Here is a 26,223-nt window from a genome sequence, read left to right on the forward strand (position 1 = left end):
TAAAACAAAAATAATATTAAAAATATATATATTCTAATAATATTTTATTCAATTTTCATTTCAACTCATCTACGAAAACAAACAATGCCTGAGTCTATTAACAAGCTCAAACTTGTCAATGTTCGTGTTAAGCTCAGGTGGACAGTCGCACACCAAAGGGAGTGGCCGATTAACCGTGAGGTGGCTAGTTGCACCCCAAATGGAGTGGGTTGCTACTGGCTGCCATGACCGAACCACCCCTTGGAGGGAGGAAACCACCACCTTTTTTTTATCAATTTAAATTTATTTATCTTTTATTTTTATTTTTTCTTGGATTTGATCAGTGTTGAAGCTAATGTTGGTGTGAAAGACCTAATTAACAACAGTCCTAATTGAAGTTAAATTATTATCCACTAATGATGTTTTGTGGTGCTACTAAGATAAGATATATTTATCATAATAGTTCCAGGAAACATTGTACAGTTTTATGTAAAGACAGCACACAAACCCAGGGCAGTTTCATTCTGGCTAGATCTAAAAAAGTGCCTAAATGAAAGTCTGCCCAGCCAATGGTGCCCCTAGAATATATATATAAGGCTAGAGGCTGCATGGAACTGATTCAAAATCATAAGCTCCTTTTAATGTATAACCATATATGTGAATATAAAAGGTTAACTACTCGAATTGTCTTTGAAAAGATGCAGGGTAGGACCACTTCTATTAAAACAAGCAAAACGGTAGCCATACCTAGGATTCATTGCCCTGCTCAAGAAGTCTTTCTGCATCTTGACCATCTCTGCCCCATGCCCTCTCCTTCCAGATTTTCTCCACTTCCTCAAATGTCAATCCCTGTGTTTCCGGTACATATACAATCACAAATACGAATGCAACTGCAGCTATGCCAGCAAGAATCAAGAAAGTCGCACCAGTCCCGGCAGCTTCAGCAACTGAAAGAAAACTCTGAGCCACAATTAGATTTGAAATCCAATTCACGGTAGCTGCCATACCCCCACACATTCCACGATAGGCTTCAGGATATATCTCTGAATTCACAGTCCAAGGCACAGGCCCCATCCCAGGTGAGAAGGAACCAATGTAGAGGGCTAACCCTATAACTGCAATCCATCCATAGAGTGCATTTGTAGAATTTGATGATTCAGCAAAAAATGCTCCAGAAAGGATGAGAAGGGATACAAATACACCAGATAAGCTTGTGAGAGCCAACTTTGTCCGTCCAACATGGTCAATAAGGTAAATGCCTAGAATTGTCCCAGCAGCATTCATACCAGCAACAATGAGGGACAGGAGAAGAGCCAACTGATTGGATTCAAAGCCGGCCATCTGGACAATTGTTGGGCTGTAGTACATGACTGTGTTGATACCAGTAAACTGCTGAAATGCCTGGCATACAAGTACAACTTTTTGTCACTATGGCCATAGACTCGGTACATATCGGATACAGTGAAGGGAGGTCCCATACTTTCTACATTTATAAAAGAACACAACAGTACACATAACTAGGTCCAAATGCATTTTCATGATACGTGTAATGTGTCTACAAGTGAAAAAAAAAACAAACAAACATGTATCCAACAACCAGCAAAGGTTCAGTTATGTGTCTGAAGAAACCTTATGCAGCAGTCTAACCAAAATCCATAAGCTTGGAAAATTTACACCCACTGCAAAATGATGCAAATTGAAAATGCCCGTTTGGCACATGCTGGTATTGTATAGTTGTCAAGTGAGTTCTTCCATGAATTCACCAAAGGTATCAAGAAAAAATAATAGGAAATTCTGACAATTTTTATTTAGCGTTAATTACATTTTCATCCACGAACTACCACCCAATCCTTAATTACACCAATAAATTTCGGCATTAATTAGCCCCATATGTTAAAAATAGCCACATAGATTTGTGTGTAACTTAATTTTTTTCTTATCCAAAAAAAAAAAAAAAAAAGATTTGTGTGTGTGAACCTTTTTAATATTACATGAAGGTAATTTTGTCTTTTCTAATGGAATATAGTTTTTGTGTGTGTGTGTGTGTGAAGCTTTTTAATAGTACTCGAAGGTAATTTTGTCTTTTTTAGTGGGAGTTATGGGAGAAAATGTAATAACCCTTTTACTTTTCTTTAAACACTAAATATGCTGTTGTTAAATTCTCGAAGATGCCTCTAATTAAGAGCTTGTAGGAACTCAAAAATTTTGTTGAGTGATGTATAACAATGATTGCAAGAGACCTCTATGCAAATGGGGGAAGAAAAGCAAGCCTGCATCTTTATCACATATAATGATGATGAAAACCTGCAAGCTTGGTATTTGTAGACTGGATGTTGATAGGATGTTAATCCTAACACAATGACAAAAGCATATATGGAAGCACAAATATTTTCTACTAAGCTTATAGTCTTACTTGTAGTCCAGCCCCAGCCAGAAACGCAAGCCTGATTTCTTTTGTTTTAAAAACATCCAAGTATCTGACTTTACTCCGATTCTGGCATTCTTGCTCTAATTGAGCAGTAAGGTAGTCAATTTCGTCCTCTAAGCGAGAGAAGTTGTAAATTTTAGAAAGCACGTCAATAGCTTTAGATCTATCACCCTGAAGGTAAGATACAAGAAGTAAATATGATTTATCTATACAGGAAACTGAGCTTGTAAGAAACTTTCACATGATGATATAGTCTGTACCTTCATGAAAAGCCATCGGGGGGACTCTGGCATAAAAAACATAAGAGAGAACTGAATGACAGCTGGGATACCTGCAGCTCCAAGCATCCATCGCCATGTCCCAGGGACCTGCCCAATAGATAGCCTGATGTAAGTGATAAAAATCTTAGCAAAAAGAAATGTAAGTGTCTAAAATGCTCACAAACTGAATCATCTCACGACCTAACCAACAATTAACTGACCCTCCCCATGCCCCCCATAACATCAAAAGTTTCACAGCCACGTTCCCCAGCTAAGTAGTAAGGAAGAAACTCTGAATTCATTTTATAATTGAAAGTATCTAAAATGTAGAGATTCAAGAACCACTACTATTTTACTGTACCCATTGTAAGTTACTAGCAATTTTTTTTTTTTTGCCTTTGTAAAGGGCAATACGATGAAGCTGTCACTTCTACTATACTTGAGAATCTAGTAGATAACCTCAGATAACAGGATACAAGAACAACTTCTGTCTTTTGCCTTTGTAAGACAGGAACTTAAAATTCAGAAATAGTGACATCAACTTTTCTTTTTTCGAAATTTTTTCACAAACAAAATATACAAGAAGATTATCTCAGATAGGTTTATTATTTATTTTTTCATTCTATATAAATGACCAACAAAAGTCTCCGAAAACATACTTCCAACTGTAATTTCTTAGTCAATTTCATTTTCTTGTCCAGAAACAGGACACAAAAGAACCAAATAAAAATTGAAAATTTATAAACTAGCAGACACATGTCACACATTATAGATGACGTGGCACCAAGAATCAGGGAAGATAGTGTCAACTACTGTGGCATGCAACTTCAGTTGAAAGGAAAAAAAAAAAAAACAGCAACACGCACTGTAACAACAGCACCATGCATCATCTAAATTAAGCAGGAAAGAACAGAAGAGATTCCTTCAGTGATGTTACTCAGTACGAAATCTTAAAATAGAAAGCCCAAAATTCTATCTAGATGCTTCCCCTTCATCACTGCATATTCAGAACTTCTTCCAGCAAAGTATCTGTAATAAGCAAGAACGTAACATCCCTGCAATAAATTTGGTGTCAAAAGAAGTATGTATAATCATCCCAGCAATTTATTACTCAAACCCCATTCGAGAATTAGTTTCAACAACAGCTATTCCTCTCACTGATGGTTTCAAAGAAGAAAAGCCGAACCAAGAAAAGTGGAAATTCAAAAACTCAACATCTCACGATTATAATTACTAATTCCTTTGAGTACGATTTTGTGGTTCTTCAATCTCTTATTTAATCAAAAGAATCCTCACCTGCTATTTCAGATTCTATGCAAACCCAGGTGCAAATTAAATCAATTGAGAACCAAGGTCCAAGAATACTGCTACCTATACCAGTTCAAAAAAACCTAAGCATAATATCACAAACATACAATTCAATAGTAAGATCCCTCGATCAGGAAAAAAAAAAGGGTGCAAGAACCAATCTATCAATTTAATATGTAGTTAAATTTCATAAAACCACGAATAAATTTGAAATCTTCTTAATGCAGGACAACATGGAATTGGTCTTGAGCTGCTTATACCCTCATACAAGTTCATTTATGTCTAATATATGAGTTGAAGTTTTACGTAAAAATAAGCAGGGTTCAATGTTCTTAATTTTTCATGCATAATCAGTGCTACAGCCTCTTTAGGTTCACTCAAAGAATCAAATGGCTAAGGAAAGAAATTGGCATCTCTACAAGCCTATAAAAACTAAGTACAGCATTTTGATGGTTGGTAGACATATTTCCATGGAGAAATATGCATATAATTAAATACTGCATGATAGTTAAAATAAAATGAAAATGAAAAATAAGCCTAACCTCTGTAAAAGCAAGATTTACAAGGTAGGAAATAAATTGTCCACCAGTTATCATAAGCACATTTGTGCTCACTAGTCCTCCCCTTATTTCTGATGGTGATGCTTCTGCAATATATACAGGAGCAGTGACAGATGCTACACCAACACCCAGGCCAACAAGAAACCGTCCCAATATAAGAACATATGGATCTGGTGCAGCAGCCATGACAACTGATCCAAGAGCAAACACTACGTCTGCAATAAGAGTAGCCTTCTTACGTCCATAATAATCATTTATCCAACCCCCTGCTGCCGCTCCAATAATTGCACCAACCAATGCCATGCTGACAATTGTTTCCTGCCACATCAAAAAAACCGAAGATCTCAAAGAAAAAACAGTTTGCAATATCAACCGCTTGCTTTACAGTTAGGAAAAGCGAAGAAGAAAGAGAGCAAGTGTAAAGCTCCCTATGTTCCAATAAATATTGGCCTCGAGCTCTATTCTCCAATCAACCAAAAAAAAACATCTACACACACAACTATACTGCTATCACTTCCACATAGATACCAACAGCAATCCTGGCGGGGGACTAATAAAACTTCTACACATCCTCACATTCTCGTTTCCTCCTTTTCCACACCCAACCAAATGCTACACCAAGAAATTCATATTTTCCTAAGTCATATAGATCACAGCACTGCGAAGCTGGTACCTGCAAGAAACTACTCTCTTTCACCACCTCAAAATCATCTTTAATATACAGAAGAGCCCCAGATATCACACCTGCAATCAACAAATGAAATTCATACATTTAAAAAAAAAAAAAAAGAAAACCAAGAATGAGAACTTTAATACTGAGAAACATCTTGGAATTATGTGGTACATACTTCTTTGCCAACCTCACTACCATCTTTTATCCTTCATTCCTTGTGTTATAGTTTGGTAAAAAGTAGCTTTGAATGCTGATTTAAATGGGAAGGGGATTACAAAGGTAACGCATAATTCAAGGATGCCAAGCAAAGATCAATTAACAAACACCATTAGCATTGGATTATTTCCTATATGGTAACCTTGAAAGGAAATTACGATAGCCAAAGTACACTCTAATTGAAAGGTTTTCCCAATCACAGGAAAATTTCCCAATTAAGGAAAAGAGCATGCATGACAATCTCTAATGACGCTAAGGGGATATATGCATGTAATATTTTCTTGAGAATTTTGGAACTATTCAGAGAGTTTTTAAAGATGGGTTTATGGGGCTTGTAAAAGTGGTGGAACCCATTAAAAATAAATTTGGATTGAGAAAGTTTTATGGAGATGTTTTCGTTGAAATTTGAGAAAGTAGTGGGACCCATCCAAAATATGAAGGGAAGAAAATTTTGTGACTTTTTTTAGTTTTGTGAAATTTATTTTGGTTTTTGTTTGTTACAGAAATTGAGGTGGTATGTTTTGATGATTGAGTTTGTTTTGGAATAATGATGTTTAGTTGAGCGTAGTAAACTTTTGAAAAAATACATGACAAGTTGCTTAAGGAGATTGAATAACCTAAGGTTGCATCATATGACAGATAAGAATGAGAGATTGTCATGAGAGAGAAGATAAAAGTATAAATCCAGAAATATTTGCCAGAGAAATGAGCTCTTATAATCATAATTGGTAGTTACTTTCAGCATAAACTCTGATGAAAGACTCAACCTTAACCTCTAAACTTAACTTGTAAGTATCTGATATCAGTTTACCAAAGAGATGGAGCCAGGTTGGGGATTCCCGGAATCTGAATGAAAATAGGAAAAAAATTCTTTGGGCCTTCTATAAAATTTGTAAAATATCTCGACCTCTCTAAAAAATACATGCATACATTTTTTTTTTATATATAAGGAAAATACATGCATACATTACACATACAAAATCATCGTCATAATATTTCGACCCCAAAGCCGGATGTCTGACTTCACCACTGGATAAGCATGAAAGCAAATATTTAAATTTATCCATCGAAAGAGAATTAAGGTATCATACATACATATGCATGTGCACATATCCATAAAAATAAATAGGATGTTACAGTGAATCATTTATTTCACTTCAAAAAATAATTAAAATTTTACAGTCAAGCCAAAAAACAAATACAGACAAGCATATTTGCAGCGACCTCCTAGTTTAACTTGACAAACAAAAAAAAAAAATTACATCCGAGCACATGTATGTAGAACATTGAGCGGTGCTACACGAGAATGGCTAAAGACAAGACCAATTGGTCTTTTTTATTTTTTTATTCATTTTTTTCATATCTTTAAACCTTTAAAAAAAATTACAACATCATTAAAAAAACAGTTCCTTGATCACGTAAAGAATTTAAAAAAATAAATAAATAATTTATCGGGACCCTTGGTAGGAGTAGCTTTTCTCTAGAACATTTATGCAGGTATATATAATGTATGATATCCATACACCATATCTCAATAAAAATATGATATCTGTATACCTATTATATCACTACGCGCATCATACTTTCTATCAATATGCCCTGTTGGGCTGAGGTTATACTCGGCTCATCTTGATAGCTAGAGCGGGTGCTACTATCGTCATGCCGCAAAGAGTACCAATCACTACAGAGACCCTTCTCTTCTATTTGTCCAAGAACAGTAAAATATAAACATAGGCAAGTATAATCTTTAATCACAAATTCCCAAAATTTAAAAGGAATTAGAAGAAGGAAATTCATCTTTGATCAATTTTTTTTTTTTAGAAAGACACATACAGACGCCATAGAGTGCAATCGATATTTCGGTCACCTGTGTCGTAGCCGAAGAGCAATCCACCTATTCCGGCGGTAACAGTCAATCCCAGCACATAGGGGTTCTTGAAATAAGACATTTTCCTCTCCGGGTACAAGTCCAAGTACCCAGAGCTCCCCGGCAAGGACTCTATCGTCATTTTCTCCAAAATCTTCCCCCACGTGCAGTCACAAATTTCACAAATTGATCAGAGTTCTGAATGGAACGGCTGAAAAACCGGACCTATTACACCTGAAGAATCTCTCTTTCTCTTGCAAATTCAACAAAAACAGCGATCCAAACGACGAGAACTAGAATGATTGGTACAAGATCAACAAAATTATTGAAGGAGATGAAAGTTAGGCACTGATTCTGCAGCAGAACTTGGGGACTGTACAGAACGGCCGTGCCATGAAATTGCAGGAAATGAGAAACTAAAAGAAACCACGAGAGGGTGAAGCCAAGTATTTCTAAGGGCTAGGAAGCTCGGAATCCTCCAAGTGCAAAGCTTTTGCTCTCAATATAGATGAAAAGTAATAGACAAAACTTATTAAAAGATTTTCCCGAGAAAAATGTGATAATTTTTTCCTTCGGTTTCTTTTCTCCTTCCTTTGTTTCCCTTTCACTTCCCGTGAAACTCGTGAGAAAGAGGGCAATAGGTGAAAAGGCAAGCGATGACTAGGCGGCATGGAAAATTTTTTTTTTCTTTTTTCTTTTTTTTAAGCTAGAAGGCGGCATGGAAATCTTAAAAGAAGAAAAAATTGTGAGCGATTTCGCATTTTCTCCAACGGACAGCGAATTTTTAAGATAAACATAAGGTGAGAGAAAATATATATGATTTTTTTAAAAATATTATTATTTCTAAGGTCACCAATGTTAAATTATTTTTTTTAATTTTTATAAAAATAGACTCGTTTTGTTAATGAACCGAAGTTATAACTGTGACTTATCAATACATGAAAAATTTAGACTATAAGTTAAATTACGCATCAGCTCTAGAACTTCCCCACACACAAATTTCTTTATGACAGACATTGTCTTAACTTCTAACAAACTCTCTCCTACCAAAAAAAACGTTCTGTAAAACAGAATTTCACAGCCCCTTTTGTCCTCCTAAGAAGGAAGAGTATGAGACACTGCTATGAAAACTAAATTCAATAACCTATTTCTATATTATTATTAACTAAAATCACAAAAAAACTACAAATAAAAACACATAACCAACTACACAACCAAAAGCACCGGCGTGAACCCGAGCGTCACGCTTACCGCAAGCATCGGCAACTCGAGCCCCGACGGCACGAGCACCCAACTCACATACGGACACACAGCCTTCATTGTGCAGGCAGCACCTACGCACGAGCACTGGTCGTACGACCACCACCCGTAGCATCGTCCGCCTCACTCGAACAGCTCTTGTCCCAGATTATGTCTGATCCAAATGTTCAACACCTCACTCGGGTCAAAAAGAGGAAACGGAACAACAAAAAAAGGAAAGCAAAAATATTGAAAAACTAAACGGATGAACAGTGCACATAGCGTTGGCAGTGGCGCATGCAGTACACTGGTCACTCTAGAAAGAAAGTCGACAGTCAATATTGGAAGTCTCAGAGTCAGAGATTCCGGAGAAGTTCATCGACAGAAGTCTCCTTGGTGGCGAGTGATGGCCACGCACAGACGAGATTCGGAACTTCCTCCCGCGCATGCGGGTTAAGCTCCACTCCGATGGACGCCGGATTCGGTGGTCTTGAAGATCAGCAACTGGCATTATCCAGTGGGGCGCGTGTTGAAGGTTGACAGCTGGAAAGACCCGAACGGCAATCCTCCATTATTTGGCCTGAAAAAAAAATAAAAAAAATAAAAAATAATAAGAGGAGAAGGGAGCGAAAGGGGGGTAGTCGAATCTCTCACCCCCCTTTCGTTAGACCTGAGTTTGGAAGAGTTTAGTGAGAAGTGAGAGGGTTTTTTCTAGAGAGAGAGGGGTCAATATGCATTAGAAGTGGTCATGTCACCGATGTTAAACTAAGTTTAAAAGAATTGAGTTTTTTTTTTTTTTTTTTTATAAATAATATTGAATTTAGATAGTGAAGTAAGTTTTGTGAGATCTACTTAAAATGAATATAGATATAATTGAATGTTAAAATGGATTAAGATATATTTATGAAAAGTTAAAAAATATATTTATGAGCTAAGATGAGGTAAGATATATTTATGGGTCTCATATATAAAGTTGTATGAGTTGAAAAAGATTGTAGGTATGTGAAATTTTAAATTAAGATATATTTAATAATTTGATAATTGAGTATTTAAATATTAAGTTTAATTTAAAATTAGACTAAAATAGTATATTTTATTTCAATTTAAATTTCAAATGGAAGGTAAATGTTGCCATAAGTGATTGATAATAGGTAAGTGAAATTTTATTTTTTTTAATTAAAAAAATAATAAAATAAGATTAATGATATATAAATAATATATTATATAATATATTACATAATAATTTATTGTTATAAAATGAAGATATTTTGTAAAATTATGTTATTTTTATAAGATATTTTATATATAAAATATTTAAAATATAGTTGTAAAAAATGTTGTGTAAAATATTTTTTGAAGTAATGTGGACAACGTGGCAATTAAGGATAAGGCAGCTCTGACATCGCTGTCATATGGCAGAGTTTTTTTATGGTTAGGAGGGGGGATAGCCTGGAGACAGAGAAAGGTATACGCGCGTGAAATACATGTACTAAAACGATCGACTTTGTGGTGACGCTGTCCGACAGATCATGGGAAATGTTGCGGCTCCTGGCTTGCCACGTGTTTCCTAGCAGTGTCGAAAAGAGGACAGACATTATCATGGCGTGTCGTGTCGTTTGGTTTTCTCGCGGCAACAGGTTGGAGTGATTGGTCATTTGGTGTTTTTATCCCAATTTGTTTTGTTTTCATACTTAATTTATCCTTTAACGTCATTACTTATCATTCACTATAACTGTCGCGTTTTCTCTCTTTATTTTTATTTTTTTAGCTTTTTATTAACGCACGTGAATAGAATTTTGTGTATCATTCTAGTAATCTTTTAAAAGGAGTTTTACTGTTTATATAAAGATAAATATTCTAATTATAAAATAATTTTATAAAAATAATTTTATAAATTTACATGATTTGATGTGATTTATTAAATTATAAAATTATTTTTATTATAAAATAGATCTAACAAATCAGATAAACTTATATTAATTTATAAGATTATTTTTATATAATTATTTTATTGATTAACAATACTCTTATATAAATAAGAAGAGAGTTTGAGTTCTTTTTTATTGAGTTACGAACAGTTGGTTTAATATAAGATTGTTTAGAAACTACTTTATTAAAATAAAAAAGATTTTTTATATTTTATTTTATAAGTTTATCTCGAAATTCTGACAAGTGAATCTTGACTTTTTGTTAATATTTTTATGAAATTTGTATATACATATATCAACAATTTTATTTATAAAGATTCAAGTAACATGTTTTTAATAGTAGAAAGATAATTTGCTCTAGTCTCTTTTGAGTATTTTAAATATTCTCATTATATATAAAGAGATACTACTATAAAAAGATAATAAATACAAATTTATCTGAATTTATACTATTTAAAATTAAGCTTTGTATGAATTATATTGTTTAATAATCGATCATAACTTAATGTTCACGAACAACCCATTTAATAAACGAATCGAGTCAAACTAGAATATGGTCATTGATTTGAGTGGCTTATCAAATAGTATCCTTTATTTGCTGTCTATGTAAGGGGACGTTAAATAAAACAAAGAAACATATATATAATATTAAGACAACTAAATTTTAAGTCTTTTCTAAGTTCCAATTCTCCAAATGAGAATTTTAGGTTCGAAACCCCTACTCCCTTATATAAAAAAAAGTCATTTCTAAGCTTAAATGATAGGAATCAAGGTATCTAAAACTTGCAATATATTTTTAAAATTAGGTCCACCTTGGTTCCCATAATTAAATTACATACAAGGACTTGGTAAACAAAAATAGTGGGGCAAATACTTTAGAACTTCGCTCCTTTTATTTTAAGGCCAGAATTCCATTCTTTTGGGAAAAAAAATATTACACATTCCAAATAAAACCATGGGAGAAAATGTCTATCATACACATTGTTCCTTATCTTGCACGACAAATCATCCATCCAAAAGGACCTGGCTCTCTCTCCAGATGAGTTTCTCTCTCCTCTTTATAGTCCTCTCCAGACACAACTCATACCTACCTTTCATCTTCCTTCTCCTCATCTCATAACTTCCAAGACCTTAATTCTTACCAACCAACCCTAACTACTAGGGGTGCTACCCGCCCCATACGGGGCGGGGTAGCCCCCACCCCGCCCCCCGCCCCCGCATGGGCGGGGGGCCACACTACTAATCCGCCCCCCGCCCCCGCACTGCGGGGGCGGGGGACCCCGTCCCGGATGACGGGGTGCGGGTGGAGGGGGTCCTCCGTCCGCACCTCCGCACTGCTACTGGGCCAAAGTAATGGGCCTAAAATGGCCCAGAAACAGCTTCTAGGCCATTTTAAGCCCATAAAAATAGAATTTTGTGTTTTTTAGAAAAAAAAAAGTTTCATGAATGAAAATAATATATACATACACAATTTTATATAATTAAGACTAATGAAGTACTACTATAGAGTATAAACTACAAGTCTACTACCTAATAAACTAATAAATAATAATAATAACTAAGTTATTACAAAAATAAAATGGAAAGTCTAAACAATTACAAAATTACAAATAAAAAAGTGTCCAAGGGACATTGTATCAACATTACAAAATTACAAATAAAATATATAATACATACATCTGATAGACTGATTCAAAATTCAAAAATCTAAGAAATTAATAATCTAAAAGAAGATGCGAGCGGTTTGGGTCTTTGACTGTGACATTTGGGGCGGCCGGATGGGTAGTCTTTGACTCTTTTGAGGCTTGAGCACATGTTCATATAGCAGTGGAGGTAGACATCGTCTGAGTCGTCTCATGTGTTGCTACAACAATCAATACTAAAATTAATACTGATCAAATTGAAATGAATATAAATAAATCAAAATAATAAAATAAAAATAATAATTACCAGATGGTCCAGATCCAAACTGATCACCACCCTCTTCGTCGATCTCTTTAAAATCTAACACATCTGGAATATAAATATCATTTCCCATCGTCCAACTCTGTGTGCATATCAATGTCTCCACAGTTGTAGGAGACAATGAACTACGGAAAGGATCTAATATGCGCCCTCGGTACTTAAGGCAGATTCCGAAGCAACGGTGCTAATAGGGATGGCCAATATACAACGGGCAATCTCAGAAAGGATGGGATATTTCTTTGATGCTACCTTCCACCATCCTAAAATGTCAAAATCATCATCTTTTTGAATAAGATCCGTTGACAAATAATTGTCTAATTCTAAAACCACCTCCGTAGATTGATGGACTAGTGTGAGATTATGTGCGAGAGTCTTCGTCCATGCCAATCTACGCTTCTTTGTTGCCCCGGTGTCTGGAGGAGGTGTTGGGATATGTGTAGGTGTAGTAGATGCAGTACCACCCTTAATTGCATTAAACTCATCATAAAATCTATGAAGGGTATCGCGGGTCAACTCACCAATAAGATCAGTCCATGCCTGATCATACGCAAGTCTCAAACCATATAACATGCCTGAAATTTTTAGACGGGGATCAAGAATAGTAGCCACATATAACAAAATATTGAGTCTAGTCAAATCTCCCTAATACTTGTCAAATTTGACCCTCATGGTCAATGCCATCCCCCTCATCCTTAGATTGGAACCCCTACACATGTCGTCTAATTCTTCTTTCACCCTACATATTTGTTGACAAAATTCATAGCATGTAGGGCGCAAAGAAGTAGATAACTTCAACGTGACATCATAAAACAGTCCGAGAAAATCAACAGATGTAGCAACTACCTCCCAATCATCATCATTAGGCAATCCTAAACCTCTGTACTCATCAAAGTATTTGACATATTGAATGTCTTCATCACCCAATAATTGAAAGGCTTTTTTATATTCTTGGGCCGCCTCCAACATCAAGAAGGTTGAGTTCCATCTGGTGGGAACATCAGTACAAAGACCACTCTTTGATGTTATACCCACACTCTTCGCAGCAATCTTGAATTTCTCCAATTTAGAAGGAGAATACCTCACAAATTTCACAGCCAATCTAACTCGTGCAACCGAGTTATCAACATCTTTTAACCCCTCAGTCACAATTAGATTTAAGATATGTGCAGAACATCTAACATGCAAATACTCACTACCCAAGAATGTCTTATTTGCCTCTTTAAGATAAGTTTTCAGATATCCCAAGGCGACATCATCAGACGAGGCATTGTCAACAGAAACTGTCAAAACTCGTGTCAACTCCCATTCCTTTATTGAGGCCTCTAAGGCCTTCCCAATTGTCTCACCCTTGTGATCAGTTATTTGACAAAACTTGATAATCTTTTTATGAAGAATCCAGTCGGAATCAATGAAATGGACAGTCAAAGACATATAATTAAAATTTTGGATAGAAGTCCAAGTATCGGTAGTGAGGCAAACTACCAAACCCGCCAATTGGCCCCTCAAAACATCTTTATCTTTCCAGTACATCTTTTTAATATCCTTTGCCATAGTGTGGCGAGAATGAAGCATAAATCTAGGTTCCAATTCTTGGACAAATTCTTGGAACCCTCTCCCATCCACAAACTGAAAAGGTAGCTCGTCTATGACAACCATACGAGCTAACTTCCTTCTACACTCATCAACATTATACTTTGTGAACCCCTTCAATGTTGAACCCCCACTACTCCCATCCGCCATTTTTTTCAGTCCAATTTCTAGTCTTGATTGATCCTTCTCCACTAAGGATCTTAATATTGGACTCTTCTTGCATTGTTCCTCTAAATGGACCTTTAAGTGGGATGTACCATGTTTCCTATAGTGACATCCATATATTTTTCCACAATAATTACATTTAGCTTGTGGGTTATTGGGGTCACCACCCTCTAGTTTGGTAAAATGAGACCAAATTATGGAAACAGGTTTCTTACTTTGTGTGGGCTTAGGGGCGGGAAAAGGTGTATTCCCACTCCAGGGGTTGGAGTAGGGTTAGGTTCTGGGGCAGGGGTACTGGTTGGGGCAGGGGTACTGGTAGGGGTGGGAGAGCTATCAATGAAATCTCTTTAAGACATTCCTGATTCCACAACACAATAAAAAATAAAAAAATCAATCAACATACGAAAAAATTCCAAACATGCACTTATCAATCACATTATTATTTCCATTAACATTGGACCTTTAAATAGTAAAATAATTATATAAAACATAATTTCAAACCCCTAAATTGAAAAACATAATTTGAGGGGTTTCAATCCGAAACCCTCAAATTTTAGGGTGTTTCAAGGGGTTTCAATTGAAACCCCTAACTGAAATTAGGGTTTCGGATTGAAACCCCTAAATTGAGTTAGGGGTTTCAATTGAAACCCCAAAATTGGGGTTTCGGATTGAAACCCCCTCAATTTTAGAGGTTCAATCCGAAACCCTAAAATTGAGGGGAAACCCTAAAATTGAGGGGGAATTGAAACCCCTAAATTGAGTTAGGGGTTTCAATTGAAACCCCAAAATTGAAAATTAAGGGGTTTCAATTAAAACCCCTAACTCAATTTAGGGTTTCAGATTGAACCCCTAAATCAATTTAGGGTTCCAATCTACAAACAAAAACAAACAAACAAGTACAAAGAAACATACGAATCAAACACAAGCACAAAATTCTCCACAGCACACAAATTCACAATTTTCCCATCCTCCATCTCCGATTCAACCTAACCTTCCTCCAATCTCCAATCCAAAAAAAAGAATGGGGTTCGGATTTCTTACCTTTGAGTGGCGGCGAAATCCCAGTGAGAGACGGAGAAGGAGAAGTGGCAGCGGTGGTGCTGCTTGTGCGAGACGGAGCTTCGAATGAGAGAGAGAGGCTGGCACTGCGAGTGTGAGACTGACTCAGAGAGAGTGAGTGTGAGAGATCGCGCGAGAGACTCAGAGAGAGTGAGAGAGGAGAGTTCGAGAAATGAGGGAAACAGACGCGGGGAAGGGGGAGGGGGGGGGGGAACCTCAACTAAAAGTGAAATGGCGCCGTTTCACTTTTAGTTGAGGGGCGGCTTACCACTTACCAGTCCTAAGTGAAACGCACCGTTTTGTCCATGACAAAACGGCGCCGTTTCACTCTACTTATTTGTTTTTTTTTTTTATATATATATATATATATAATTTTAATTATATTATATATATATAACTTAAGCGGGTAGAGCTCTTCCATCCCGGGCCCCGCATGTGGTCAACCGGGGCCCCATTGCCCACCCCTACTAACTACTCCAAATAACCAACTCTTCCTTATCGTTCAACGTGAGACATCACCATGAAACAAGACTCATCTGACTTGAATCTCCTTATATCCCGAATAGATAGGGCTGTAAATAAATCAGTCTGTTCGATAACCCGCTCGATTCTCGCTCGATTAAACTTGAACCGAACTCGACTCATGAAAAAAAAAACGCATTCGTGAAAGCAGATACCCGCTCGATTTATAAACGACACATATCCGAAAAAACTCGACTCGACTCGACTAAGGCTCGTTAAGGCCCCCTCGTTTATGCTCGAGTCGACTCGTTAGCTCAACTCGATTAAAACTAATTCATATATTGATAAATATATACATACACCAATGTATATATATACATATATATATATGTATTAGCTAATAATATAAGCATACCACTTTTATAATTAAATATATAATATGTAATCTAACTACTTATATCTATATAGTGAATATACTTTATAGGTATATTTTATAATTTGTATAATAATTAGTCGATAAAATTTAATAATTTCATATACTAGTATGTGGGAACCATATATATATATATATGATGAAACAAACAACTTCATTGAGATAATAAATATATATATATATGTTATCATATTAAGTGTATATATTAATAATATATGTAGGCATATAATATGTTGTTATTTTGGATAAATATCAACTAATTAGATATTAATTATTTAAAAATTTTATAATTCAATAGAGATTCTACTTGTTAGTTGTATAAATTCAATATTAGATCTTTTATTTTTTTATTTATTTAATTTAGTAATTATTAAATCTTATTCAAAAAATTAAAAAATAAACAATTCAAGCTCGAGCTCGAACTCGGCTGACTCAACTCGAACTCGTTTGTGGGACGAGCTCGAGTTCTCGAGTTGAGAGTTTAGTATATCGAGTCGAGCTCGAACATAGAATTAAAAAAAAAAATCTCGAGATCAAGTATTTTGAGTTAAGCCGAGCTCGGCAAGCGAAAGACCGGCTCGGCTTGGCCTGATTACAGCCCTACAAACAGAGGCCCTCTCATGTGACAACATCACTCTTGAACCAACAACAGAAGCCGTAGAGACAATCTCCAATCATGCTCTCATAGGTAAACTGATATCATCAAAACCGTTAAACAAACACACATTTCCCACCATTATAAAAGCCGTTTGGAGCTTCATAACGGGACTTATCATAGAAGACCTAGGCACCAATACCCTATTCACCTTCCCAACTACGCAAGACAAAAATCGTGTGTTCTCCCAAAGACCCTGGAACTTCAAAGGATACCATATGATTCTAAAAGAATGGTATCCAGATCTCAGCTTAAACGAAATAGACCTCAAATTTTCGGCATTCTAGGTGCAGATACAATGTTTTCCATTGGAAATGATGTCTTGGCGCAATGCAAAAAAAATTGGCAGTGCAATGGGCAAGCTGCTGGAAATAGACCCCATAACAGCATCCACCATCACAGTAAAAACAATTCTGAGGATTAGGAAATAGACACCACAAAACCACTCATCGACGGCTTCTTGATGCCAAGAGTCCACAGAACTCAAGCAAAGATTTCATTCAAATATGAGCGCCTCTCGAAATTCTGGTACATGTGTGGATGCCTAGGCCACGTTCAACAATCCTGCCCCATCTATTCAGAAAATATCTCAAAGCTACCTTACGGTCAAGGCATGAGAGCAGAAGGACAAGCCTCAATGAGAAATTACAAAGCTGATGAAGTAATGGGAGCACCTGCACAAATCGAGCCCCAACTCTTTGAACCCCCGGCTTCTCTTCCTCCTATCAGAATTAGAGAGCAAAGGGACCTCGAAAAAAATCTAGAAAAAAGAACTGAAGCTCAAAAAAAAAGTGAAAGAAAAAATTTACAGGGCACCCAGCATTGTCAAAAGCTTCTTTCCCGGTCAACAAACCAGCGGCAATTGCAACTTGTGCACTTGGGAGGATACTATTCATCACCTTCCCGAAACACATCCATGCAAAGAAGCCTCTCCATATAGATCAGAAAGGACAAGCGGCGTCCCCATGAGGTATCAGACAAACTTTCCTTAGTTCTTAATGAAAGTCGAAAAGTGGACACATTACTTAAAACCCTGCAAATATTCAGTCAACACTCAGTAACTCCACAGAGTCAAATTAGTTCCCCTCTCTCAGTAAATACCCAAATCTCCTTTGAACAAGTGGCCAAGGCAACAGGAAAAAAATTCATAACAATTTCTCAATCACTGCAGCCATTTCTCCCTTCTAAAAACCCACATTTAAATACACCAGGCGACTATCAAGGCCTTAAGAAAAATACCGAATTGTCCCCACCTAAAGAGCCAAAAACACCCATTTTTAAACATCTGATAACCAAATTCCAAACCAACACAAGCCCAATCCTCAACCACCCCCTCTGGACTAGCCCAACAAGCACCTAGCTCATTAAACACAATATATCCCTCCTTGTGAGCCCATCTGGAAGGGCATGTCTTGCTATCAACCCAATCCCTCAAAACTTAAACCCAACCCATCCAACAAACATCAAACATGAGCAACTAACAGCCATCATACCCTCTTTCCAACCAAGCCCATTCACACATGACGTAAACCCAACTCATGATCAACCGGCCAACCCCTTTGTCAGTTTCCTCTCCAATCCGAATGAAGACCTCACCAAATTAACCCAAAACCAAAAACAATCAGTGACCCTTCCACCGTCACCCACCTCAGAAATACCACAAATTGAAACTCCAAAAATCAAAAAGAGGAAGAGTACATCATTTGAAGAAATTGGAGCCAGAGCTGATTCAATCCCACCAAGAAATGTCTCATGAGTTCTACAATGAGTGTAACCGAAGAAGACCAAAATCCAGTCAATTCGTTTCAAATCTTCCAAGCAAGCAAAATCAATACAAAGAGCAAGTAAAAAGTGACCCAAGAAATCATGGAAATAGCATGCGCAGTGAAGAAATAAGCGAAGAAAAAAAGATCTGCAGGTTGTTTCTTGAAGAGCAGCCGGTTCAACCCGTACAAGAGGGCATACCACAAACAATCGGGTAACAACTCTGCATCTCAGACTATGAATTTGTTCCTTCTTAATCCAATGACCAAAGTGGTAGGGTCCAATCTACCACCAGCTCACCCATGAAGCTACTCACATGGAATTGACAAGGTTTAGGTCGGCCCCATGCAATAAGAAGTTTGAAGGCCATAATTGGGATACAAAATGCAGCTGCAATTTTCCTCTCTGGAACTCTAAGGACGTATGTTAATACTGCATATATTGTAAATAGACTAGGTTTTTTCCAGTATCTATATTTTCCCCCATATGGAAAATGGAGAGGTCTTTTGTTCATATGGCATGTTGGTGTAGATGTTGATGTTGTTCTTGTTTCCTGTAATATATTATCTATGTTGGTGTATTTTGATCCTTGCAACAACCTTTGCTAAATCTAATTTATTGTCCTACTCAAAACTAAAAAAAAAAAAAATCTTTTCTGGGACAAACTCAACTCCATAACATAAGCCTACCCGGATCCAATATTAGCAATAGGAGATTTCAATTCTGTCCTAAACCAATCTGAGAAGACAGGGGGAAGACCCGTAGAAAATGCATCAAACCCTTTAGGTCTTCAACTCTATATGAATAATCACAATTTGATAGATTTGGGATTTTCGGGTCCAAAATTTACTTGGTCCAACAATAGGCATGGTTCCCACAACATACGAGAAAGATTTGACCGAGATATCATGAACCTACAATGGAACTATTTATTTCCCAATGCCTCAATCAAAATTCTCACAAGATCCGCCTCTGACCACTCTCTCATGATTCTTGACACTACTAACTCTCCTAAATCTTTTAAATTTGAGGAATTGTGGACCAAAGATCCTTCCAGTGTTGAGGTAGTAAAAAGAGCTTGGAATATGAATGTTATTGATACCCCACCTTATGTCCTAACAAAGAATTTGAAAGCAACAAAACTGGCCCTAAAACAATGGAATAAAACAGGCTTTGGCCACGTCGAAACTAGGATCAATAAGATCAACAGCACTCTCACAACAATCCAAAGCCAACCCCCTAATCAGAATAATATTATAAAGGAAGAGAACCTAAAGGAAAACTTGGATGAGCTCTTCAGAAGAGAAGAATCCCTCTGGCACCAAAACTCTAGGGTCACTTGGCTTACCACAACGGACCTCAACACCAATTTTTCCACGCCTCAATTTCCATAAAAAGGAGAACTAATAAAATCGATTGTCTCAAAATTGGACCGCGACAATGGACCTTGGACCCTGAGAGCATTCAACTAATCTTTCAGGACCACTTCAACAATATTTTCAAAACTTCCAATCCTGACTTTCCAGAAGATCTTGGAAACCTCTTTCCCCAAAAAATCACGAACATAGAGAATCAATTTCTTTGTCAAATTCGTTCTGAGGAAGAGATTCTGAGTGCAATTGACCAAACCCCCTACCAAAGTCCCAGGACCGGATGGCTTCACATGATTTTTTTATAAATTCTACTCGGAAGTGATAAAAGTGGACATCCTGGCAGCCTTTATCAATTTTTTTACTCAGGGCAAACTGCTCAAAGAATGGAACCATACTCTGACATTGCTCTAGTCCCAAAAATTGACAGCCCAAATGCCCCAAATCATTGCAAAAATAAAAATAAAAAATTTACTCCAATGTCTGTTACAAAATAATTGCAAAAATTCTCACTAACAATCTCAAAACCATTCTGCTAAAAATAATATCTCCCTTCCAAACAGCTTTTGTCCCTAGTAGACTAATTCAAGAGAATACAATCATGGCCTAGGAAGTTTTTCATACCATTAAAAAAAAAAAAAAGGAAGAAATGGACTGAAGTCCATTAAGATAGATATGGAAAAAGCTTTTAATTATATGGAATGGTCCTTTATTTTATCAATCTTCAAGGCTCTTGGCTTCAACCAAGCATGGGTCAATTGGATCAAAGAATGTATATCCACGTCTCTTACTCCATCATCATTAATGGCTCCCCCACTGGATTTCTTCGTCCCTTACGAGGAATAAGACAAGGTGATCCTCTGTCACCTTTCTTGTTTATACTTTGAAGTGAAGTGATTTCAAGACTGATCCTTAGAGCAGAAACGACTAACATTGAGGGTATCAGTTTCTCTAGAAGGGGACCTTAGTGTCACATCTCCTCTTTGCCGACGACCTTATCCTTTTTGGAAAGGCAACCATAAAAAATGCCCAAACTTTTGCGCAATGCCTTGACAGTTAGACTTCTTGGTCTGGCCAAAGAATTAACCATGGAAAATCCTTAATCCACTTCAGTTGCAATACCACAAGCCACACCATCAGTGAAATAAAAGAGACCCTGAAATATAAAGTTTCTCCACCCAAATTGAGATACCTTGGTCTTCCTCTCTACTTTGGTGCAGAAAAAAAAAAAAAAACAATTCTTTCAAGAGATTAAGGAAAAAACACAAAGCAGACTCCAAGGTTAGAAAACAAAAATCCTCTCCCAAGTAGGTAGAACTTCCCTCATCAGCTCAGTGGCAAATGCCATCCCCTCGTACACCATGTCCACCCTTTGGATGCCTGCCAATACCACAAAACAGAAGGATAACTCCTGTCATAATTTCTGCTGGGGTCACCGATAACCATAATATTTAAAAATTCTTAAAAATTTACCCGAAAAGCCTGGAGCTCAATATGCTTTCCAAAATCCTTAGGAGGTTTGGGTCTCAAAAAGTTCTCCTCCTTCAATAAAGCCCTCATCTCAAAACTTGCTTGGTCACTGATAAATAACAATAGTAGTCTACGGAAAAACTTCCTGACCAGTAAATACTTGAAAACCACCTCATTCTCTGAAGCAAGAAGCAAACTCACATACTTTTGGTTATGGAAAGATCTCTTAGAACAAAGAGACTTTGTTAAGAGTAGTAGTTGCATCCAAATCAATAATAGAACAGCTACAAGAGTGTGGACTGACTCTTGGATCCCAGGTCTGCCAACCCTTACATGTCTCCCTAATCCAAACATCACCAACATGGAGCCTGAAATGAAAGTGGTAGAATTAACCTTAGAAGAGCCAAGGAGATGGAACATAATTTTACTCGAGGCTCTCTTCACACCCGACTCAGTCAATGTCATTTAAAAAATCCCACTTTCCACCTTCAACTACTCCTCCTTTGAAGACAAGATCAAATGGATCCATCACTCTTTAGGAAACTTCTCGGTTAAATCAGCTTACACAACTCTTGTCCACTCCTAGAACCTAAATCAAACGCAATTCCCTGATGAAGTTTAGAAAAAATTGTGGAAAATAAAAATCCAATATCAATTAAAACATTTCCTCTGGAAAGTCATGCATCAAATTCTCTCCACTAAGGCAAACCTTAAAAGAATCATCTCAATGGAGGAAAATCAAGATCTTTGTCCCTTGTGCAAAACTGAGGAAGAAAACATGTCCCACTTGTTTTTCAACTACCATTTTTCAAGAATTCTATGGAGACAATCTAGATGACCAATAAACATAACAACATTTGCAAATCATCCCATCTATAGTTGGATCTCAGTCATCTTAAATCCCTCAAGGAAACTAGGAATACCCCACGAAGACACCCATTCCTTTCAAATCTTTGTTGTCCTTGCCATGGATAACATTTGGTTCCTCAGAAACCAAATCACTCATGGTGCTCCCGGTCCCTCCATTACCTAGTTTGTAACAAAAGTCAGACAAAAATTCAAAGAACACCTCATAGCCTGGAGCATGAAATTCGCCCAGTAGGAACCCGATTGGCAACCCCCACCAGCCGGAGTCTTCTCACTCTCATTTGATGTAGCTGTCAGACAAAATGGAAGCACCATAGCTACCTTGTGCATATCTGATAAGGGCACTCCAGTGTTTGCACAAGTAGAATTCATCCAGAATACAAATCCCAATGTAGGAGAAGCAACATCAACACTAATGATACTAAATGAGGGAGCAAATAGAGGTCTTAAGAGAATCAACATTGAAGGTGACTCAGCACAAGCAATATTAGCCATTAACAACCTGAATGCTACAACAAACTGGGCAATGCAGACAACCACAAGAGACATTCATCATCTGCTACGCAACTTTGATCAGTGGAATGGAAAAAAAATTCATCGATCTCAAAATCGTTGTGCGCATAACATAGTGCAACGGGCAGCTTCTAACCAAGTGTATGGAAGCATACTTCTAAATTGGATTCCTCAATGTGTTTTGGATTTCCCTAGTGGCAAAGACCCTCCTATTATTGTATGATTAAACTGCTACAACTTTGAGGGTTATGTTTTATTTTAATGAATGAGACTTGCTTACAAAAAAAAAAAAAAAAATCATCCCTCCAAAGCTCGGGTAGGACATTTGAAGGCTCAAAAAATTCAAATCGCCCGCATAAATGATTTTGCTGTTAGCGGTACCAGGATGGGAGGATTGAGTAGATATTTCTTCACTTGGTCAAATGCCTTTTGGCAATCCTCATTCCTTCTGTCTATCTTTTCTAAAAAAAAGGCGAGGTCTTCTTTCTGAGCAGTTTAAAGATCGGCTCACAGATGGGTGTGAGCTGGGCAATGAACCTGCTGATGTATTGTAGCCTGCTAAAAAAAGCCCTGATTTCTTTCTCTGTCTTTGGTATCGGCATGTCGATAATTGCTTTGGCTTTTGCAGGTCGACTTTGATTTCTCTTCTGCTGACAATAAACCTAAGTAGCTTGCCTGATGAAGCACCAAACCTCCTCCCGGCTTTATATGCTTTTGCGGATGAAGATGAAGACTGTATTTTCGCAATCTGTCAAACACTTTCTTCAAATTCACGGTCTTCTTCAACCCAAGACTTGGCGATCTCTTTACTTAGGTTTATAGTAAACCAAAAAAAAACCCTTAAGTTTTTAACAGACCACATGAGGACAAGCTTGTGGAGTAAAATGAGATGAGTTGAGAATTTTGTAAATAGTAATAAGATAGTTTGAGTTAATGTTTTATGGAGTTTTGAGAAAGAAGACATAAAAAGTTGAATAAAAAATATTATATTGTTAAAATATAATTTTTTTAATATTATATTTGTTTGAGAATTTGAAAAAATTGAAATGTTTTTTATTTTTTGTTTGAAAATTTGGAAATGTTGTATTGATTAGTCTGAAAGTATTTGTTTTTTAGTAATATTTAGGAAGGAGATGAGATGAGAATTTTAAGATGTAAATTTTTTCCCAAACAAGCCCTTAACTTATAGAATGTGAGAGTGATAGGAGGGGAGAGAAAAAAAAAACTCTCAGCTCTCGTATGTGGCGGTATAAATGAATAGAATTCAAGTGAGTAGTAGGTGATCAAGTTTTGTTATTTAGTTTTGGAAAAACTAATGTTAGGGGAGGCTTAGATAGTGAGTTGAGATGAGATAAATTGAGATGAAAATTAAATAAAATATTATTTTTTAATGTTATTATTGTTTTTATATTTGAAAAAGTTAAATTGTTTATTATATTTTATATTAAAATTTTTAAAAAAATATATAATAATTGAATGAGATAAAATGAATTAAAAAGCTTTTAAATCCAAATATTTGTTCTTTTTTTTTCAAAACTAGTACCTCTTATTTAAAAAGTTTAGAACAAATACTTTTTAATAAATGTTAAGTAAGTTCTGTTAGAATTTCATTAGTCTTTTGAAATAAAATACGATGAATACTGATATGACAGTTGACCGTCAAGCCATGACCAAATAGAAAAGGACACCTGGCTTGATATGTATAGTCAATATTTATATATTTTTTTAAAATCTCCTCCTTTTCTCCTTCATTTTCTTTCCCAGGTTGATCTTCCACCATCGGCCATCCAGCTTGCCTTTTTTTTTAAAATAAAAAATAAAAAATAAAAAATAAAAAATAAAAAAATAGATAGTTTTTTAAGTTTGTTAAGGCTTTTATTTTTATTTTAAGTTTTTATTAATATACTTCCTTATAACATGTCTTTTAAGTTTTGAAAACTCTTAATATTTTTTTGAGTAATATTACATACAATCATAAAATACGTAAGCGTCGTACAGTCATTTTGAAAAATAGTAAAGTCGACTATTAAAAAATTAATTTCTTTTCATGTTGGTCTTATATTTATTTACCTTTTTCAAAGCGACTGCACAACGCTTGCACACTCATGACTGTAAATATCATTTTTCTATATTTTTTAAATTTCTTTTATTTTAGTTTTCTAGCACATGACCTATCACATTAGCATAGTTAACATTACAGTATTTCTAAAAATTAGGAACCAAACTTTAAAAAAAAAAAAAAAAAAAAAAGAACCAATTTGATCGATAATATTAAAACATGCACTAGACAGTAAAAGGGTTCAATTAAAAACCAAATGAAGCAACTAAAAAAAATTCAATTAAAAAGAGCATAGATTTTTTATTTTTCATTTTTCATTTTTAGCATGTTTTTAATAATTTCAAGTATTTTGTTTAGACGTATTCAGACAGATGGTATTTCATGTGGAATGCTACGTACGTTAATATAGTTAATAATTTAATAACAAATTTCTAACAAAATAACGAATTTTAAAGCCACAAAAAGTAAGCCCCAAGCAACAATATATATGTTTCTAGAAAAATATTACCAAGTAACAACCAAATACAACAAAAGAAATCGTTTGCTCGTAAAACAATTTATTGCATTAATTTTTTTTTTTAACAAAACATTTTTTCTTATGTTTTAAACAAATGAAACCAAGATCGAAGAATATTTTAGATTTAATGAGAGATACAGCTCTCAATCCATCTCATCTAATCATTACAATTTTTATAAATTTTCACAAAAAATATAATAAACAATTCAATTTTTTTAAATCTAAAAACAATAATAATATTAAAAATAATATTCTAATAATATTTTATTCAACTCTTAACTTTCATCTGAGTTCATCTCATCTTAACTTACTATCCAAACCAAATGTGCACACTAGTGCAAATGATTTTTTTCTTTTTTCCTTTTATTTTTTAAGTATTTTTTAAACATCCTTAACTGTTGAGAAAAAAATATAAATTCATTAATAGTCACTTTTTTGTCCATTAAAAAAAAATTAAAATTTATGAGCGTGTATATTTGGGAGTCATACTAACAGTATTTTCCTATATTATTATGGGTATTCTAATTTATACTTTAATTATGAAAAATATAAACTTCTCAAATCTGTAATACTAATATATTCCTAGTTTTGTGAATGCTCTCATGTATTGATGCTTGTAGATATGATTGATTGAGGAAGTGAAATTGCTAAATATTTCGCAAAGACAGATGATCATCACAACCTAATTGAAGAAGATTCATCATAAAATTATATGTTGAGGATTATGTAAGAGTACTCATCATGGTAAAAAGAAAAGTAACCTAATAACGCAAACGCCAATTTGATTTACACGTTTATAAGTAATTCGAACCACATCAACATTCATAATTTGACACATGATCAAATTCCGTCTCATCAAGACAATACCAAAAGCGT

General features: G+C 35.6%; 1 protein-coding gene across 2 annotated transcripts; it reads right to left on the minus strand.

Annotated features, from left to right (window-relative positions):
* Positions 1-406: 406 nt before the first annotated feature.
* Positions 407-7,962, minus strand: LOC108980111 (inositol transporter 1). Of its 2 annotated transcripts, XM_018950942.2 has the most exons (6): positions 7,292-7,962; positions 5,209-5,279; positions 4,518-4,853; positions 2,668-2,775; positions 2,393-2,578; positions 407-1,380 (listed from the first exon to the last, which is right to left on the minus strand). In XM_018950942.2, the coding sequence occupies exons 1-6, from the start codon at positions 7,431-7,433 to the stop codon at positions 727-729; spliced, it is 1,497 nt and encodes a 498-aa protein (XP_018806487.1). In that variant the 5' UTR covers positions 7,434-7,962; the 3' UTR covers positions 407-726. The 2 variants fall into 2 exon arrangements, with proteins under 2 accessions (XP_018806487.1, XP_018806494.1); XM_018950949.2 differs by lacking the exon at positions 5,209-5,279 and having other exon boundaries at positions 7,292-7,398.
* Between the last annotated feature and the right edge of the window lie 18,261 nt (positions 7,963-26,223).

Source organism: Juglans regia, chromosome 7 (assembly GCF_001411555.2).
Source record: "Juglans regia cultivar Chandler chromosome 7, Walnut 2.0, whole genome shotgun sequence".
Classification (NCBI taxonomy): Eukaryota; Viridiplantae; Streptophyta; class Magnoliopsida; order Fagales; family Juglandaceae; genus Juglans; species Juglans regia.